Genomic DNA, 17,024 nt, shown 5'->3' with positions numbered 1-17,024 from the left:
AAATGACATTAATGATTGACATGATTCTGACCTATCTTTTATATATTTACTGGATATTGAAGATAAATGAATCTGACTGCATTAAAAAATGTGTAAAATCCTTGACTTTGACTATTTGAATTATAATGTAATCATAATATTCTCAAATTAATCAGACGGTGTTAATAATTTGACGTACTTTTTTTCTTTTCTTTAAAGACTATAATTGACTGCTTCAGAAAAAACAACTCGAATTAGTACTTGCAAGCGCTTTCAACAGACTCAAATGAATAGCCACATGAACAGTTGCTGTATTCCAATCATCACCTTCACTTAGAAAGAGGCGGGGCATCACCGCCAACTTAGCGTGTGGCAACTATACCATATCCATCTTTATTTTTTTTTTTAGATATGTATTGGCAAATCTTTTGGTACTGGGACTTTTAACAAAAATTTTGTCCCTCCAGTATAACATTTTGCTTTTTATATTACTTATATATAAATTAATATCCCCTACTTAATAAGTTATATAGTTCTTTGAATGAATATCAGTGTTTGCTGAAATGTTGCAGACTGTTGCTCTAGAGCTTCGTATTATATCAAGGTACTTTTCTTGTAATTGTGCTCTATAGCTTTGGGCCACAGTGTATGAAATATGCTAGATAAACTTTTTCTTGTGTAAATTGATTATTATTTATTGCTTTTTCAGATTGTTCATCTGAAGTCAATATTTATGATTTGTATGCTGTAATATGCCATCATGGCACTGCTGGAGGAGGTCATTACACAGCATACTGCCAAAACTGGAGTAATGGTCGATGGTACGAATTTGATGATCAATATGTGACAGAAGTATCACCAGAAACTGTTGCTAAATGTGAAGCATATGTTTTATTTTACAAGAAATCTAGCTCAGAAATGACATCACGGCGTCAAAGGACTGTTGAATTGATGCAGGTATTGTTTTTGAAGATAAAGATGTATAATGTTGTAGCTGGGCATGTTTTTGGTGGAAAGGTCATCTTGCATGATGTTACCCAACATTACTTTCTTATGGCTTGAAGCATTTCATTTGTATTATTTGTACAACCATGCAATGTGCATTCCTGTTATAATTCTCTCAGACTTTCCCACTGCTGGAGGAAACTTCTTTGCTCACTGTGTCATAACGATCATTCACCACTAAGCTTCCATAGTACAATGAAGTATGTTAGCTCCACCCTCTTTGCCTTGTCATTTCATTCTTTCATCAGTGATTAGAGTTGGTATATTAATTGTTTTGTTTTAGTAACAGGGAATCCTCAGTGAACTGTTTTAAAAAGCAAAAGAGAGAGGAGGAAGACTTTGCATTGGGTTATACACTTAACCCTTAAACGCTGAAGTGGTATTTTAAAAATTGTCTCCCGTATGCCGGCGGCGTTCGTGAGTGAGCGCCGAAGCGGAAAAAATGTTTTTTTTTTTAAATCACAGCATACTTAGTTTTCAAGATTAAGAGTTCATTTTTGGCTCCTTTTTTTTGTCATTGCCTGAAGTTTAGTATGCAAACATCAGAAATGAAAAAAATATTATCATATATAAATATTGGGATATATGACACCGCAAAAAAAATATTTCATATATAATTGTATACAAATCGCGCTGTGAGCAAAACGGTTAAAGCTAACGAGTTAATTTTTTTCATTGTATTGTACACTAAATTGCGATCATTTTGGTATTTAACACATTGTAAAACGATCAAGGCAACACAGAGAAAATATTATCACAAAATGATGCATGAATTCGTAACGTGTGGACGTAAAAAAAAGCTGTTTTCAAAAATTCACCATAAATCGAAATATTGTGCTAGACTTCCCGTTTGTTGCAAAATGAAGGTAATTTATTGAATATTACTAGACTGTAAGTGTTGTAGCTTACAATTGCAGTTTTCAACCATTTTGGTCGAGTTAAAGTTGACCGAAGGACAAATTTTTTTGTTTATCGTTATTTATATGAAAATATTTCAAAACTGATAAAAGCTATAACCATAGGTTGTTTTTTGTTGTATTCTACGTGAAATTGCATACATTTTCATATATAAAACTTTATGTAACAGCTAATTTAAAATGGTGCAAACATTACGACAATCGGACGAAAAAATTTATGATTTTTTCGGAAGAGTTACCGCACGGACATAAGGAAAAAGTTTATTTCATAAATTCACTATAAATCGAAATATTGTGCTAGAGACTTCCAATTTGTTGCAAAATAAAGGTAAATGATTGAATATTACTAGAATGTAATAGTTTTAGCTTACAATTGCGTTTTTTGACCATTTAGGTCGAGACAAAGTTGACCGAAGGTTGAAATTTTGGCACTTATCGTTATTTATATAAAAATATTTCAAAACTGATAAAAGCTACAACCATGGGTTGTTTATTGTTGTATTCTACTTGAAATTGTGCACATTTTCATATATAAAACTTTATATATGATTTTTTTCAGAAGAATTACTGCACGGACGTAAGGGAAATGTTTTTTTTTTTTTTTTTCATAAAATCACCATAATTTGAAACATTGTGCTAGAGACTTCCAATTTGTTGGAAAATAAAGGTAAATGATTGAATATTACTAGAACGTAAGAGTTTTAGTTTACAATAGCATTTTTTTACCATTTCGGTCGAGTCAAAGTTGACCGAAGGTTGATATTTTGGCACTTATCGTTATTTATATACAAATATTTCAAAACTGCTAAAAGCTACAACCATGGGTTGCTTTCAGTTGTATTTTACATGAAATTATGCACATTTCCATAAATAATACTTTATGTAACGACTAATTTAAAATGGTGCAAATGGTACAACAAGCGGATGAAAAAATGTATGATTTTTTCGGAAGAGTTGCCGCGCGGACGTAGGGAAAAGGTTTTTTTTCATAAATTCACCATAAATCGAAATATTGTGCTAGACACTTCCAATTTGTTGCAAAATGAAGGTAAATGATTGATTATTACTCGAATATAAGAGTTTTAGCTTACAATTGCGTTTTTCGACCATTTCGGTAGAGTCAAAGTTGACTGAAGGTTGAAATTTTGGCACTTATCGTTATTTATATGAAAATATTTCAAAACTGATAAAAGCTACAACCATGAGTAGTTTTTTGTTATATTCTACATGAAATTGTGCACATTTTCATATATAATACTCCATGTAACGGCTAATATAAAATGGTGCAAAAATTATGTCAAAGTGACGAAATAATTTCCGAGATGTGTCGCTGATACTTTTTAGTCCGAGAAGAAAGAAATTTGCGCTTGCGCGCCTGGGTAACAATTGTAAACAAAACAACGCCTTGATCCATGAGCTCCCAGCATCCCCCAAGGCGCAGGATTCAAAAGTTTTTGCCTAGTAGGCCTATAACTATTTTTCCGTGAATTTTTAAAAAACTTTTTTATATCGACGTACCATACGTCCAATCGGCACCCAACAGACAATTTATATCGACGTTTAATACGTCCAATTGGCGTCAAAGGGTTAAGGAGCCTGTATTTTCTACACTTTTTAAGGTTGTGTGACATATAACATATGAGTAACTTTTGTTTTTGCCATGAAGTTAGCATGGTAAATATTAATGTGCTTTGTGGATGGTAAGGTGGTGGTGATAATGTAAATATAAAAAGTGAAGACTCATATGCTAAGGTTTTTTTCTATTAAAGTGTCAATAAGTAGACTTTAAGGTTCATGCATAAGATAGAAAAGTCACTCCTTGCATTGACTGCTGCAACTTTTAGTGGCTGTTACAGAAATATTGCATTATGTGTGAAGTTGATCTCTTTCCCTCTCATGTAGAAAAGATTTCCTGTGGATGCTAGACTGATTTAAGAAAATTAACCCTACTTGACTCAAATACTAGTTTAAAAAAGGGCCATGGCCTGCTGATAAGTACCCATAAGGCAAGTAGAAGGCAAAGGATCTAGCTTTGGATATTTCAAAAACTGTTAAGAGTTGGAATAGGTTTATAAAGATTACAGGAGCAGCAGCTACTGCCAAGCTAGAAGGAACAAAGGGGATTCTGACACCAAGAACCTTACTGAGCAAGAATGTTAACTGGAACAGCATTCAGTAATAATAAAGTGGCTCAGTTTAAAAAAATAAAAGGATAGTTATTAGTAAAGAAGATAGCAAAACACCAAGTTTAAGGCAGGAAAAGGAAGGTGGATGCTGTTCCATTATGATTTATGATCAATGCAGCTCTTATTTATGAAGCTTCTAACCTCCAAGCCTTGAAAGGGAAAGATACATTCCAGTTACCAGTCTTCTTGATGAATAATGAAGGAGAATGAATTGCTAAAACACCTTCCCCAGTGTGGTTTTAGTTTTTACTTTGTCTCTTAAGACTTACTAATAATGACAATGCCCTTTGCCACCCAGAGCTCATGAGCTCATCACCAAAGTCATCAAAATTTTCTTAACATAGCATCTCTTATTCAACTTTCAGAGCTTGTGGGGAATAAGGAAATTTAAGGCCCATTACATTGAATTCAGTAGTCTATACAGAGAATTTTTTAGGCTATGAAAGATGATCCCGCTAATGAAAGCATAATGTAGGTGAGGAAACATTTTACAAATGATTATGCCACAAATGTCATTAAAAGAGTCATGAAGTCTATCAAGCCTAAGACAGTAGTAGCATTTCTAGAAACCCTTTGATAACTGGAATTACACTAGAGCCTATCAAAGAAATTATATATAACACCGAGATCGTCAATCTTGTTATCATTTCGGTAGCGATAGGCCAAGAGCGGCAGACAACTGGTAATTGGCAACTCTCTCTCTCTCTCTCTCTCTCTCTCTCTCTCTCTCTCTCTCTCTCTCTCTCTCTCTCTCTCTCTCTCTCTCTCTCTCTCTCGATTCCCAACAGCCTTTCTTACGATCCTCAATAACTCTCTCGACATACCTCCCCCTCCATTATGTAGATCATCAAATCAGTTGTGAATTACAAAAATATGCATTTATTTAAAAGCAGTGTCAACTGAATAACTCAGATTCTTAACAGAATGATTAAATGAAATGTTAACTCAAAGTCCAAATAACCCAGATAACCCTCGTTAATCAATCTAACACCAACATTAGTTTAGCCATAACAGATAGGCACAGTCAACATAGTAATTAAGTCGGTACATCATTTCTCCAATGAACAATCCCACTCTTCTCCAGAAACATTTCCCCTCTTCCAGATTGTTTCCACACTTTCCTGAATTTCCTGTTAGAAGACAGGAGAACACTCTGGTAAGTGCAAGAGCATAATCAAAGATCATATAAACAGAATATCTCTGAATAAATATTCAAATACAGTAGTACCTCGAGATACGAAATTAATCCGTTCCGAGGCGCCCTTCGTATCATGAAGTTTTCGTATCTTGGACCATATTTTACATGTAAAATGGCTAATCCGTTCCAAGCCCTCCAAAAACACCCCAGTAAATTATATTTCCAGGCCTAAAACACATGTTCTAGGGTTACGACGCCGATCCGACAGAAGAAATATGGCTCCAAAAAGGCAAAATACTGTACATACTTGAGTAATATTCAACTGCATGTAATGTTCAACCCCATTTTTACTGCATATAATAGGACTTTAGCATATGTCCCTTAGCAATAAGCCTAGCCTATGTTAGCGGTTGCTACTGTAGCCTAGTCTATGATTCTGACATCTAAACCTAAGAGAGTAGGACTCAGGCTTGGTCATCTTACACTCCTTCCTGGCTGGGAGTTTTGCAGGATCCCAAGTCTTCATTTCAACTTCCCTTATCGGGGCACATCCAGTCAGTCTTGCATAAGGTTAAAGCCTTTATTTCAGATTAGGACGGTTCGCTTCGCTCTAGGGGCTCTCCCAAGCTGCTACCCCCGCTCTGCCTTTTTGTTGTCGCGTCATCTTAACCCGGACGTCATTCCCCCGAAGCCTGGGTTGACTTTGGAGCAGGTGAGGTAGGTGGCTCCACTGTTGTCTCCACAAGATGCCTCAGTGTTGGAATCTATAGCAGCCTTTATGTTGCAGGCAGTTTCTTTGCTGGACTTCTGGTCTATGGTCATTGCCAAGAAAGCTTCTGACAGGTCCCCAGAAGGGTTAATGTGTGTATCCTCTCTTGCCACTTTGTTGCAGTCTGGAGGCAAGGCGTTTTTGTTAATGGCTCACCTCAGTGTCAAATTATGTGCTAACCTTCTCCTGATTAGAAGAGACGTGGCTTTACCCAGGATGGAAAGATCACTTGACTCTGAGTCCTTGCTACCGTTGAGGAATGGGGATCTGTTGGAGTCTCAATTTTTGTTCCCTCGGACCAAGCTGGAGGATATGATAGACTAGTGCCTGGCTGACACCAAGGACAGATTGGTGTACCAGGCTGTGTCTAAGTCAGAGTCTGGTCCTTGCATAAGATTGGATGGGAAAGAAATAAAGAAAGTACAGAAGTTTAAGTGCTTGGGGTCCATATTAGAGGATAGTGGAAGCATGGACCAAGAGATGAGACACCAAATTCAGGCAGGATGGAATAACTGGAGGTCTGCATCAGAGGTCCTCTGTGACAAGAAGATTCCTCTGAAATTGAAGGGAAGGTTTCATAGGACGGTGGTCAGACCAGTTATGTTATGTGGAACAGAAACAGCAAGTATGAGGAAAACAGAGAAGATGGATGTAGCAGAAAATACAGGAGGGAAGGTTTTGATGGTATGGACACCTATTTTGAAGAGAGGAACATCATGTTAGAAGAAATGCAGTGGAAATGGAAGTGTGGGGTAGAAGGAAAGAAGGGTAGACCAAGAAAGAGATGGTGTGATTGTGTAGGGGAAGATTTGTTATGAAAAGGAATTGACGAGAACGATGCACAGGACAGAAATCGATGAAGACGACTCATTCATAAAGGCAACCCCATATAAAAATGGGTTAAAGCTGGGAAGAAGATGGTAGTGTAGTAAGTATAGTAGAACACCAGTCCTCAACCTTACTGGAACTCAACATAATCGGATTTCGAAGCAAAATTTCTGGCAAGTTCTGCATCAAAGCACAAACAATAAACCAGAATCCAACCTGATGAACCATATGATTTTCGTAAGCAAAAGTATTTTGGTCAGTCGCCGCTAGTTGGTGGCACTGTTGTTTAAAGCCAGCTCACTCTTCTGCTATTGTTTTGAGCAAGTATACACTTGTACTGTAATATTTTTTAGTTTTTGTTGCTATCTGTACTATTTTGATTCAATCATGGGTCCCAAGACGCCTTTGCAGACAAACAGAAGAGGAAAACGGTAAGAATCACAACTGAACTTAAGGAGATTACTGAAAAGTATATGAAAGAGGCATGTGTGAATGATTTAGCATCTTATTTTTAATATCTTATTAATTTGCTGTAATAACTAGGATTGTTTTTCATGGTTTTTTATTAGCAAGAAGTTTTGTGCCTAACCATTACAAATATTGCTCAGGGGATCCGTTTGCTGAGGTGCCTCGACAATGGTTGGTCTTGGCAGGTTCCAGGGAAAAGCTGCTGCAGGACAGAGATCATCTACTTTGGTTTTGTGTGGAACTGGGCATTGTCGTCAACCACAAAAAGTCAAGCCTCGTACCCAGTCAAAGGATTCCCTACCTGTGCATGGTCATCGATACAGCAGTTGCAAGAGTTTTTCCGTTGGATCAGAGGTTGGAGAAGTTGCGAGTGGTGACACGCGACTTCCTCTCGGAGCGACATCAGTCAGCTCATGAGTGGTAGGTTCTTCTGGGAGTTTTGTCATCCATGGAGAAGCTGGTCCCTCATGGGCATCTTCATCTTCAGTCTCTACAATGGAGACTGGGGGAATTCTGGTCTCCTGCCAGGGACTCTCGCTTGTTGAAGGTTCCTCTGTCTCTGGAAGTGAGAGAAGGCCTTTGTTGGTGGTCGGATGACCAAAATCTTGTGAAGGATGTCCCTCTGCGTTCTCTCCCACCAGACTTCCTTCTATTTTCAGACACCTCCCTAGGCAGCCTCATTGCCTCAGGCATTTGGAGTTTGGAAGACAAAAAGCAGCATATCAATGTCTTGGGAGTTGAAGGCAGTTTCGGGAGAAAGTAGAGGGTCATTTTGTCGTTCTCATGTCGGACAACTTCTCGCCTTGACCGTTGAGGTTCACCAGTGGGTGGTCTGCAGTTCGGTAGAGCTCTCAGCCAGTTATATCCCTGGCAAACGGAATGTGGTCGCAGACAAACTCAGTTGTCGGAATCAGATCCTAGGAACAGAGTGGTCCCTTCATCAAGTAGTAGCAAACAAGCTCTTCCAGGTTTGGGGGAGACCCATACTGGACCTTTTTGGGACTCGGTTCAACAGGAAACTGGAGATATTCTGCTCAGTGGCTCCAGATCCTTTAGCATTAGCAGAGGACGTGTTCCAACACCCCTGGGACAACTTGGCGGTGTATGCCTTCCCTTCGTTTTGTTTGATCCATCAGGTTCTGAACTGGCTGATGAGTTCACAGGGTCTCAGCATGACTGGTAGCCCCTCTGTGGCCTCAGGCGGAATGGTTTCCAGATCTGCTGTCGTTGTTGTCGAAGGTTCCGAGGGAAATTCCCCCTTGGCAGCATCTCCTATGTCAGCTGCATGCAGAAAGGTTCCACCAGTCGGTAGAATCCCTGTCTCCTCACGGCTGGAGGCTATCAAGTATCTCCTCCGAGAGGGAGGGTTTTCTCAGAGAACAGCAGGGCATATGTCCAGCAGTCCCCAAAGGTCGACCTCTGCAGTTTACCGAGGCAAATGGGCAATCTACTGTGATTGGTGTCGTAAACAGGGTTTTTCTCCACTTGCAACCTCTATTCAGCGAATAGCAGACTTTTTAACCTTCCTCAGAGACGAGAAAGATTTGTCATTTCTGCCATTAGAGGCTACAGGGTAGCCCTGAGTTTAGTGTTACGCCTTAGAGGTATCGACATCTCCTCATCCTGGGAACTTTCCTTGCTAGTTAGGGGTTTGAGCAGTCGAGTTTTCCTTGGGAGCTCAAGCCTCCGACGTGGGATATTTCCTTGGTTCTCAAGAGCTTCACTAAGGGTCCATATGAGCCTTTGTGTCGCTCATCTTACAGGAACTTGATGCTCAAGACAGTTTTCCTCTTGGCCTTGGCATCTTTGAAGAGGGTAGGAAAGCTCCACGGTCTGAGCTATGATGTGAAGCACACAAGGGGTTGGGGGTTGGTGCATTTGTCCCAGAATTCGTGGCCAAGACCCAAAATCCCTCTGTGCTCGGTGATAGGTTCACCTCATTTTCCATCCCATCACTGAATGACTGTGGGTGGTGATGCTCAAGAGTTTTTGTTTTGTCCTGTCCAGGCCCTGCATTGCTTGCTATCTTAAAAGGATACGGCACCTTAGACCAGGCTGCCGCAGACATTTTGTTAGCACAGGATGTACAAAGAAAGAGGTGTCAAAGAATGCTATCTCTTTTTGGATACGAGAAGCCATCAGACAGGCATACTTGACTCTTGATAATTCCTCCACCATGTCTGTGCAGGCTAGAGCGCATGACAGGGGTATTGGTCCCTCTCTGACTTTCAAAAAGAACTTGGCTGTACATAGAGTACTGAGCACTGTACTTGGTTACGCCAGTCCACGTTCACCTCTTTCTATCTTAAGGATGTTGCCCACAAGTCTACAGACCTGTTTTCCCTAGGTCCTGTGGTGGCTGTCCAACAGGTTGTGTAACTCATAGTTCCCCTTAACAGGGCACTTTTGTATCTTACCTAAGGTGATTGTGTGGATGAGAGAATGAGTGAGTTGGCAGGTCTCTATCTCTTGTACCTTTCCTCCTTCCTTCGGGCAGGTTAAGGAATAGACACATCATTCGCCGGACTGGTCTCATACAGGTGAGTAAGGTAGTCATACTGATAGTGTGGTTGCTTGGTATACAAATATCCAACCCTCTATTTAGTAGCATATGCTCCACTCCTTGGCAAGGGGGGAGTTCGGAGCGGTAACAAACCCTATACTTCCCTATACAATGATTCTCCCATATATCATTGTACGTCACTCAGTGTCTGGGTAGTTAGATATCAGTTTATCTAGCTTCTCACGGGCTTCAGTCCCTATCCAGAAGTTATTTCTTCTGGAGGTGGTCTGGTGGGTAGGCCTCCAGTCGATTTAGGATGTCTTGTACCTAAGGTTTGTTCGCGTATGAACAAATTACAAATTTTCTAAGACAATTTGTATTTTTCATAGCTACAAACCTGAGGTCTTAACATTGTACTGCCCACCTCTAGCCACCCCTCTGTTTGCTAAGACATCCTGAGTTGGGAAAGACTGACGCGGTGGCATAGGTGCGTAGTCCTTGACCACTCTTCACCCGATATACGCAATCGTTGCCAGATATCACAAGATTCATTTTGCTTTCATCTGGTTTTTAACCGGATCCAGCTAGGTGCTAGAAATTATCCTATTGTTAAGACCTCAGGTTTGTAGGTATGAAAAATATAAATTGTCTTAGAAAATTTGTCATATCAATATGCTTTCCTGCCATTGTCTGGTATCTTTTCCTGTTTGAATATTTTTACCATCGGATCATACAAGATGGCCACCCCTTCCTCTCCTATACCTTTCCTGTTGCCTTCCCATTCCTCATTCTTTTTAAGGCTCGTATCACTTCATCCCTAGTGTTCCCCATCACCATTTCCATGTTTACTTGTCCATACTGTCTTACAAGTCTTTCATTTTCTTCATTTAGCAGTTTAAATACTCTTTACATCTTTTCAGAATATCTTCTTCCTTTTTTATCACTGTACCATTCCTCTCTTTCTTTTGCTAAATAGGGTAATTTCCTTCATTCTTTTATTTCTTACTTTTGACAGTTTGAGCATGTTACTTAACACTTCCTATGTTTCCAGTTCATTATAAACCTCTTCATATGCCCTTGCCTTAGCTGGAGCTACCACCTTTTATACTTATATGTTTTTTCTCTCTTAATCTTTTTCTGTCCTCCAAATGTGACTCTTTAAATCTCTTCTCTGCCTCCCTTTAACCCTTCACCACTTCCCCCGCCCCTCCTCCCCCAACCATCAGCTCTCCTTTTTCTCCCATACTATTCCAGATGTTTCCCCTATTGCAGTAGTGCCTCAGGTTACGAAATTAGTCCGTTCCGAATCGGCCTTCAAAACCTGATTTTTTTTTATCTAGAACTACGTTTTACATGTAAATTGCCTAATTCGTTCCAAGCCCTACAAAAACACCACAGTAAATTTTATATAAAGCTAAAATGACCAATAAACAGTGAAATACAACAATTTGGACCATTCAATACCTAACCTAACTGTGACTGTACCTGTAAATAAAGTGTATTAGTATACAGGGTATAAGAAATACTGTACGTACGTATGTAGTAAAATATGGAACCTTACCTTTCGAGTGAGGCGATGTCCGAAAGTGGCGACAGAGGAGGAGGACAAATGGGAGAAAACATGAACGCTTAACTTTACGAAACATTAAAAATTGGCAGAAAACATTAACACTAAACTTTACTAAACACACTAACAAATGGCAGAAAACATTAACACTTCTTGATTATCTCCATCTTCGTATCCATAGAAAGCATCCTTTTCTTTCCAAGAACTTCAGCAACATTCTTGAGACCCATGGCTAATAACATAAGTAATTAAGTTCACACACAACACGATAAAGTAACTTACAGTACAACAAAAGCTAAATCACTTACACAAATTTACGTTAACAAACGAAATATATGTGAACGAACGAATTCCAGGTGTTTACAATAACGCTGCCACAAAAAATGGTCAAGGAACGCTTTACATAGAGGCATGATAGGACAGATGCTGACCAATAGGAGAGCAGGATCTTACAGCGGTGACTAGCATCAGGAACCAATGGGAGAGTGGGAGGATGGTGGCGAGTCTACTGAGTTGGCTGCGCACAAGTTTTAAAATTGTTCTTGCAGCCCGGGCAAATCTCGGACTTTACAGTACATACACCCTTTCGCAACCTGAATTATTTTTGTACATAGAAGCAAAAAATCTTCGTCTTTGCCCTCGTAACCTGAATTTTTCGTATGCAGGGACTTTCGTGTGTAGGGGTATGACTGTATCTCCTTTCCATATCATATAATCACTGATGCATTATGCCTCCACCATTCTCCCACATCTTCAATTCCCAGAGCAACCTTTCCCAGCACTCTTCTCCTAAACTCTCTCTTCTTATCATTATCCCTCCCTAATAATTCATACCCCTTGATTTTCTTTACCCCATTTGTTTTCATTTTCCTTTCTCTCATCATCTTCAAATCCATACAAAGGCGTCTATGTTGGGGGGCCACATGGTCACCTGGGATAACTTTTCAATTCCTAACTTCCACCAGTCTTGATCTGTTGTAAAGGAGGTACATAATAAACATATTTGTGTGCATCTACCACCACTCCTGTATGTTATTTTTGAAGAACGTGTTCACTATTGCCATATCAAAAGACATTGCAAAGTCTACTATACTCTCTCATTCTTGGTTTCTCTCCCTGATCCAATGTCCCCCATGCACACATTCAATGACATCATTTCATTTCCGACATGTCAATTGAAATCTGCTCCCACTACAATCCTCTCCTCTTCCAGTTCTTGTGTTACCTCATTCTTTTCGTTCCAAAAACAGCTCTTTTCTTCCTCTATGCAGCCCACTTGTGGAGTATAAGCATTAATGATGTTCATTGTTTCCCCTCTAAAACATATCTTCACTCTCATAATGCGGTCATTCTTTCTACTAATTTTTTTCATTGCATTCTTCATTTCCCCTGACAGCACTACACCAACGCCATTCCTACCCTGCTCATTTGCTCCACTATTGATTAGCTCTTTGGCTTTGTTACCCTTCCATTGAATTTCCTGCACACACAAATATCCACTCTCATCAACTTTGCCAACTTTCTTCCTCTTCATGAGTCTGCCAACTTTCTTCCTCTTCCTGCCATAGACCCAATATTGAGCTGACCTATTCTGATCACACTTAGAGCTCGCTTCTTTAGCTGCACCTGCTCATGATGCACTATCATGACTTATATAAATGGAATGATTTTTGTAAATAATACAAACATGAAGTGCAAATATAATAGCTTATTTCATGGATAGCCTGTCTTGATTAATTATATTATCAAGAAAGAAGGACAAAATTTTTTAATCGATTTGTATTTTTCATAGCTAACAAACCTGAGGTCTTAACAATGGGATATATCTTCTAGCACTAGCTGGAAAACCGGTAAAAACAATCAAAGATTGTAAAACAAGGAATTTGTGACATCTGGCAACTCATGCATATACGGAGTGGACGCTTGGACATTGACCAACGCCATCAAGATGGCGTTGCATTGACCAAGATCGTACCTCAGTAAAATATCAGTTATTACCCTGCCACTAATTGTACATATTTTCTGTAAAAAATATTGTTCCATTTGATATTTAGATGTAAGTGGGATATAAATACTGTATAAATAAATTTAAAAGTTCCTCCGCATCCAAACACTTTCAAAGGTACAGATTTTTTTGTCTGCATTATATATGGGACCTGAAAATTTTATTAAATATATTGTCATTGCCACTTTTTCAATAAAGGATTAAAGCTTTTTTATGTTATGAATGAATTTTTACTGTACAAAGACCAGGTTAACATGATAGAGTGCTTTATTACTGTACAGTGCCTTATGCCATAGGCTAACGATCATGCTGGATACTGAGGCTAACTTTATTGGTCTTACAAATGAATTATCAGATTGAAAACTGGCTTGTATGCAGAGAGCTACTGTTTCTCAGAATTTTGACTAACCTCAAGTTTCAAATTTTGACTGGCTTGTATGCAAGTACTGTTTCTCAGAATTTTGACTAACCTTAAGTTTCAAATGAAACTGGCTTGTATGCAGAGAACTACTGTTTCTCAGAATTTTGACTAACCTTAAGTTTCAAATGAAACTGGCTTGTATGCAGAGAACTACCGTTTCTCAGAGTTTTGACTAACCTTAATTTTCAGACGTTAGTAATTATTTTGGCTTGTATGCAGAGAACTAGTTTCTCAGAGTTTTGACTAACCTTAAGTTTCAAACATTACTACTAATTATTTTCACCTAGTTTGAGAGAACACAATTTAGCGGTTAAAATTTAAATTAAACTATATATATATTTTTTCACTCATGCATATTAAATTTCATCTTGAGTAATTGATATTAAACTTTTCTGAAAGGATATCAGCATTTAATGTTATGATTAATATGAATAATTTAATTGAATGTTGGCATTGTTAAATTTTTAGTGTTAATAATATTATTGTTATTTACATTACATTTTATGGCAAATTAATGTTTCATTTCACAGGTAGCATCACGAGAACCTTCACTGATGCAGTTTTATGTGTCGAAACAGTGGGTCAATAAATTTAATACATTTGCTGAACCAGGCCCTATTGACAATTCAGATTTCTTATGTCCACATGGAGGTGTCCAACCACAAAAGGTAGATCTGATTTTGTAATGTTTTTTTTTTTAAATCTGTCAACATACTGTAACAGGAAAAATTCAATTTAACATTTTTCATAATAGTTGGGTTATATCATAAGTATTACAGTAAATTTTCTACTTTTGCCAGGCAAGTTATGTGGCAGATCTAGTGATGCTTTTAAACCAAGGTGTATGGGAATACTTGCACCAAGTGTTTGGAGGTGGACCAGCATGTACTCGTCTGTATGAGTGTGTGACATGTCGAGCAGAGCTTGAAGCTATTCTTCATAGGCAGAGCAGCGAATTAGATCTATTTATTAAACTTCATAAAATGTTCCAAGATGAAGAGTACCCAAGTATTGTTTTTGCTATTTCTATGAAATGGTTTAGACAGTGGGAGAGTTTTGTGCGTGGACGAGAACAAGAGCCCCCTGGACCTATTGATAATTCTTCCATATGTACCAGTAAGACTGGCCAACCAATGTTAAAACAAGGGTCTGACTATGCTCAGATTTCAGAGGAAATGTGGTATTTCTTCCATGAAATTTATGGAGGTGGTCCTGAGTTATTTGTGAGGTATGGTAATCCTCCTGGAACTGCCAGGCGAACAGATCGTGTTGAAGGAGTCAGGCCTGATCCTCAGAAATCAGAGCAGCTTCAACCTGGGGCAAGATCCCTTAGTAATGATAATTTACCAAAAAGTTGTCAGTCAGCCTCGCCTTCTGTTCAAGCATGTGCAAATCGCCAAAGAACATTATCTGCTTGTGAGGTAAGGTTATTTTTATATAAGTAACTTACCTAGCAATTACATAGCTAAAAGTTTCTAGAATTGGCAGCTAGAATGTTGAAATTCATGGGTCACACTATGTTCTAGTGGCTAGGTGACTAGCCCTGCCCACTTTCAGGGAAGAGAGGAATAACTAGCAAAAATGGCTTCGATTTCTTTCTGCTGGCTGATGGCTGTACTACAGTTGTTAGCTCCAGCTTTGTTTTGAAATTCATACTCTTGATTGACATTTTTATCGTGTTTGGTGAAGTATTCTTGGATTGTATAGCCTTAACGGCATATTTAGATAGAGTTAGCCCTATTATTATTACTGAATTTGTGTTAATTTGATTAGTTGACTTATTCCCAATTATGAAGGTTTTCGGACTTGACTATGATGTTGGACTCGAGTTCTTCAAACTTTAGGTATTGCAGCAAGGGCTGTAATACTCAGCTGATGAAAGAATGTTATAATTCACATACTATGTGCACAGATTGCAGACAACAGCTGTGTTCAATAGAAGTAAGATGTAGCAAGTGTAAGGACTGAGTCTAAGAAATGGAAAAAGTTAAAGTTACATTTAAGTAAATTGGCAAGGGAAAGGAAGATGACTGCTAGATGAATTAGTAAGTCATTAGTTAGCCAGGAACCCCTTAAGGATGATGGTGTCAGTGTTGATGAACCGTTAATTTTATGCATGCAATTTACCAAGTAGTTACATAGCTATAGTTTCCATCCGTCGGCAGCTAGAATTTTGAAATTTGTGGTAGCGATCTATTGTTTAGGGTAAGCAATACCCCCGCCCACTACCGGGGGAGAGTGGAACCAACTCAGCACTGAAAATCAATTGTTTCTGCCAGTTGGTACTGTCAACAGTGTTCACCAACAGTAGGAGTTTTTGGAATTTGTTTACTTCTGGAGGTTTGGGGTGAATTACTCCAATATTTTGGTAGCCATTTTGGCAATATTTATTTATAAACAGGAATTATTTGTTGAAAGAGTAAATTTTGCCTTTGAATTAGACCTTGTCTTAGTTTTTGAGTTCATTAGTAATTCGGCATGTCTGATACTATTTCTTAAGGTACTAGGCATTGCAGCAAAGGCTGCAATACAAGACTTATTAAAGTGTGTTATGATCCACATTCAGTTTGCACCGACTGTAGGGGTCAAACTTGCTCTCCTAATTTGACTTGTGGGGAATGTGATCAGTGGGGTAATAAAGCTTGGAAAACTTTAACCAGTCACTTAAATAATTCAGAAAGGGATAAAAAGGGCTAACAGTAAGAAGCATGTAGCTAGTCAGGATATTCCTGCTGGAAATGTATCTAATTTACCTTATGATCAACCTTCACCCTCATCTATTCAATCTAATCCTAACCCTGGGTCCCCTTCTGATTAACATTCTCTATCATCTATTAAACCTAATCCTAACCCTGTCTTCCATGCTATTGCCAGCCTCGAAGTGTGGGTAGAGCAAAAATTTTCAATTGTGTTACAGGTGATGGAGAAGGTAGGTGGTGAAGTGAGTGCAATACTAGTGTTGTAGAGGAGGTGGCTGTCCATCCCGCTGATTCTCCTAGGCTAAGGTCTCTGTCAAACTCCCCAGCACCTGGGAATTGGTATACTGTACTGATATCCCAAGGGAGGTCAGTGAGGTCTGCCCACGAGCAGTCACCCCTCATCTAAATCCCAGGTCGCGACAGAGCTCCATTTGAAAGGCGTCTCTAAAGAGGTGTCTCGTCTTTCATTGAGTGGGTTGAGCTCTGAGGAGTTGTCCCCCAGGTGCCAGTGGCATTTTGTTGATGACACTGTCCACTGA

The 17,024-nt window shown here is 38.9% G+C and overlaps 2 protein-coding genes across 6 annotated transcripts in view; one reads left to right on the top strand and one right to left on the bottom strand.

Annotated features, from left to right (window-relative positions):
• The window catches only part of LOC135198846 (ubiquitin carboxyl-terminal hydrolase 20-like), a gene marked incomplete at its 5' end in the record, with an annotated part of 136,553 nt that extends 121,307 nt beyond the window's left edge, over positions 1-15,246 (top strand). The window contains 3 exons of the mRNA XM_064226817.1: positions 689-936; positions 14,317-14,454; positions 14,587-15,246. Coding sequence (XP_064082887.1) covers positions 689-936; positions 14,317-14,454; positions 14,587-15,231 — 1,031 coding nt within the window. The remainder of the gene's footprint in view (positions 1-688; positions 937-14,316; positions 14,455-14,586) is intronic.
• The window catches only part of LOC135198771 (sushi, von Willebrand factor type A, EGF and pentraxin domain-containing protein 1-like), an 810,178-nt gene that overhangs the window by 281,023 nt on the left and 512,131 nt on the right, over positions 1-17,024 (bottom strand). The gene's annotated exons all lie outside the window — the stretch shown is intronic.

This window comes from Macrobrachium nipponense, chromosome 22 (assembly GCF_015104395.2).
Source record: "Macrobrachium nipponense isolate FS-2020 chromosome 22, ASM1510439v2, whole genome shotgun sequence".
Classification (NCBI taxonomy): domain Eukaryota; kingdom Metazoa; phylum Arthropoda; class Malacostraca; order Decapoda; family Palaemonidae; genus Macrobrachium; species Macrobrachium nipponense.
This window is presented reverse-complemented; position numbering and strand designations above follow the sequence as displayed.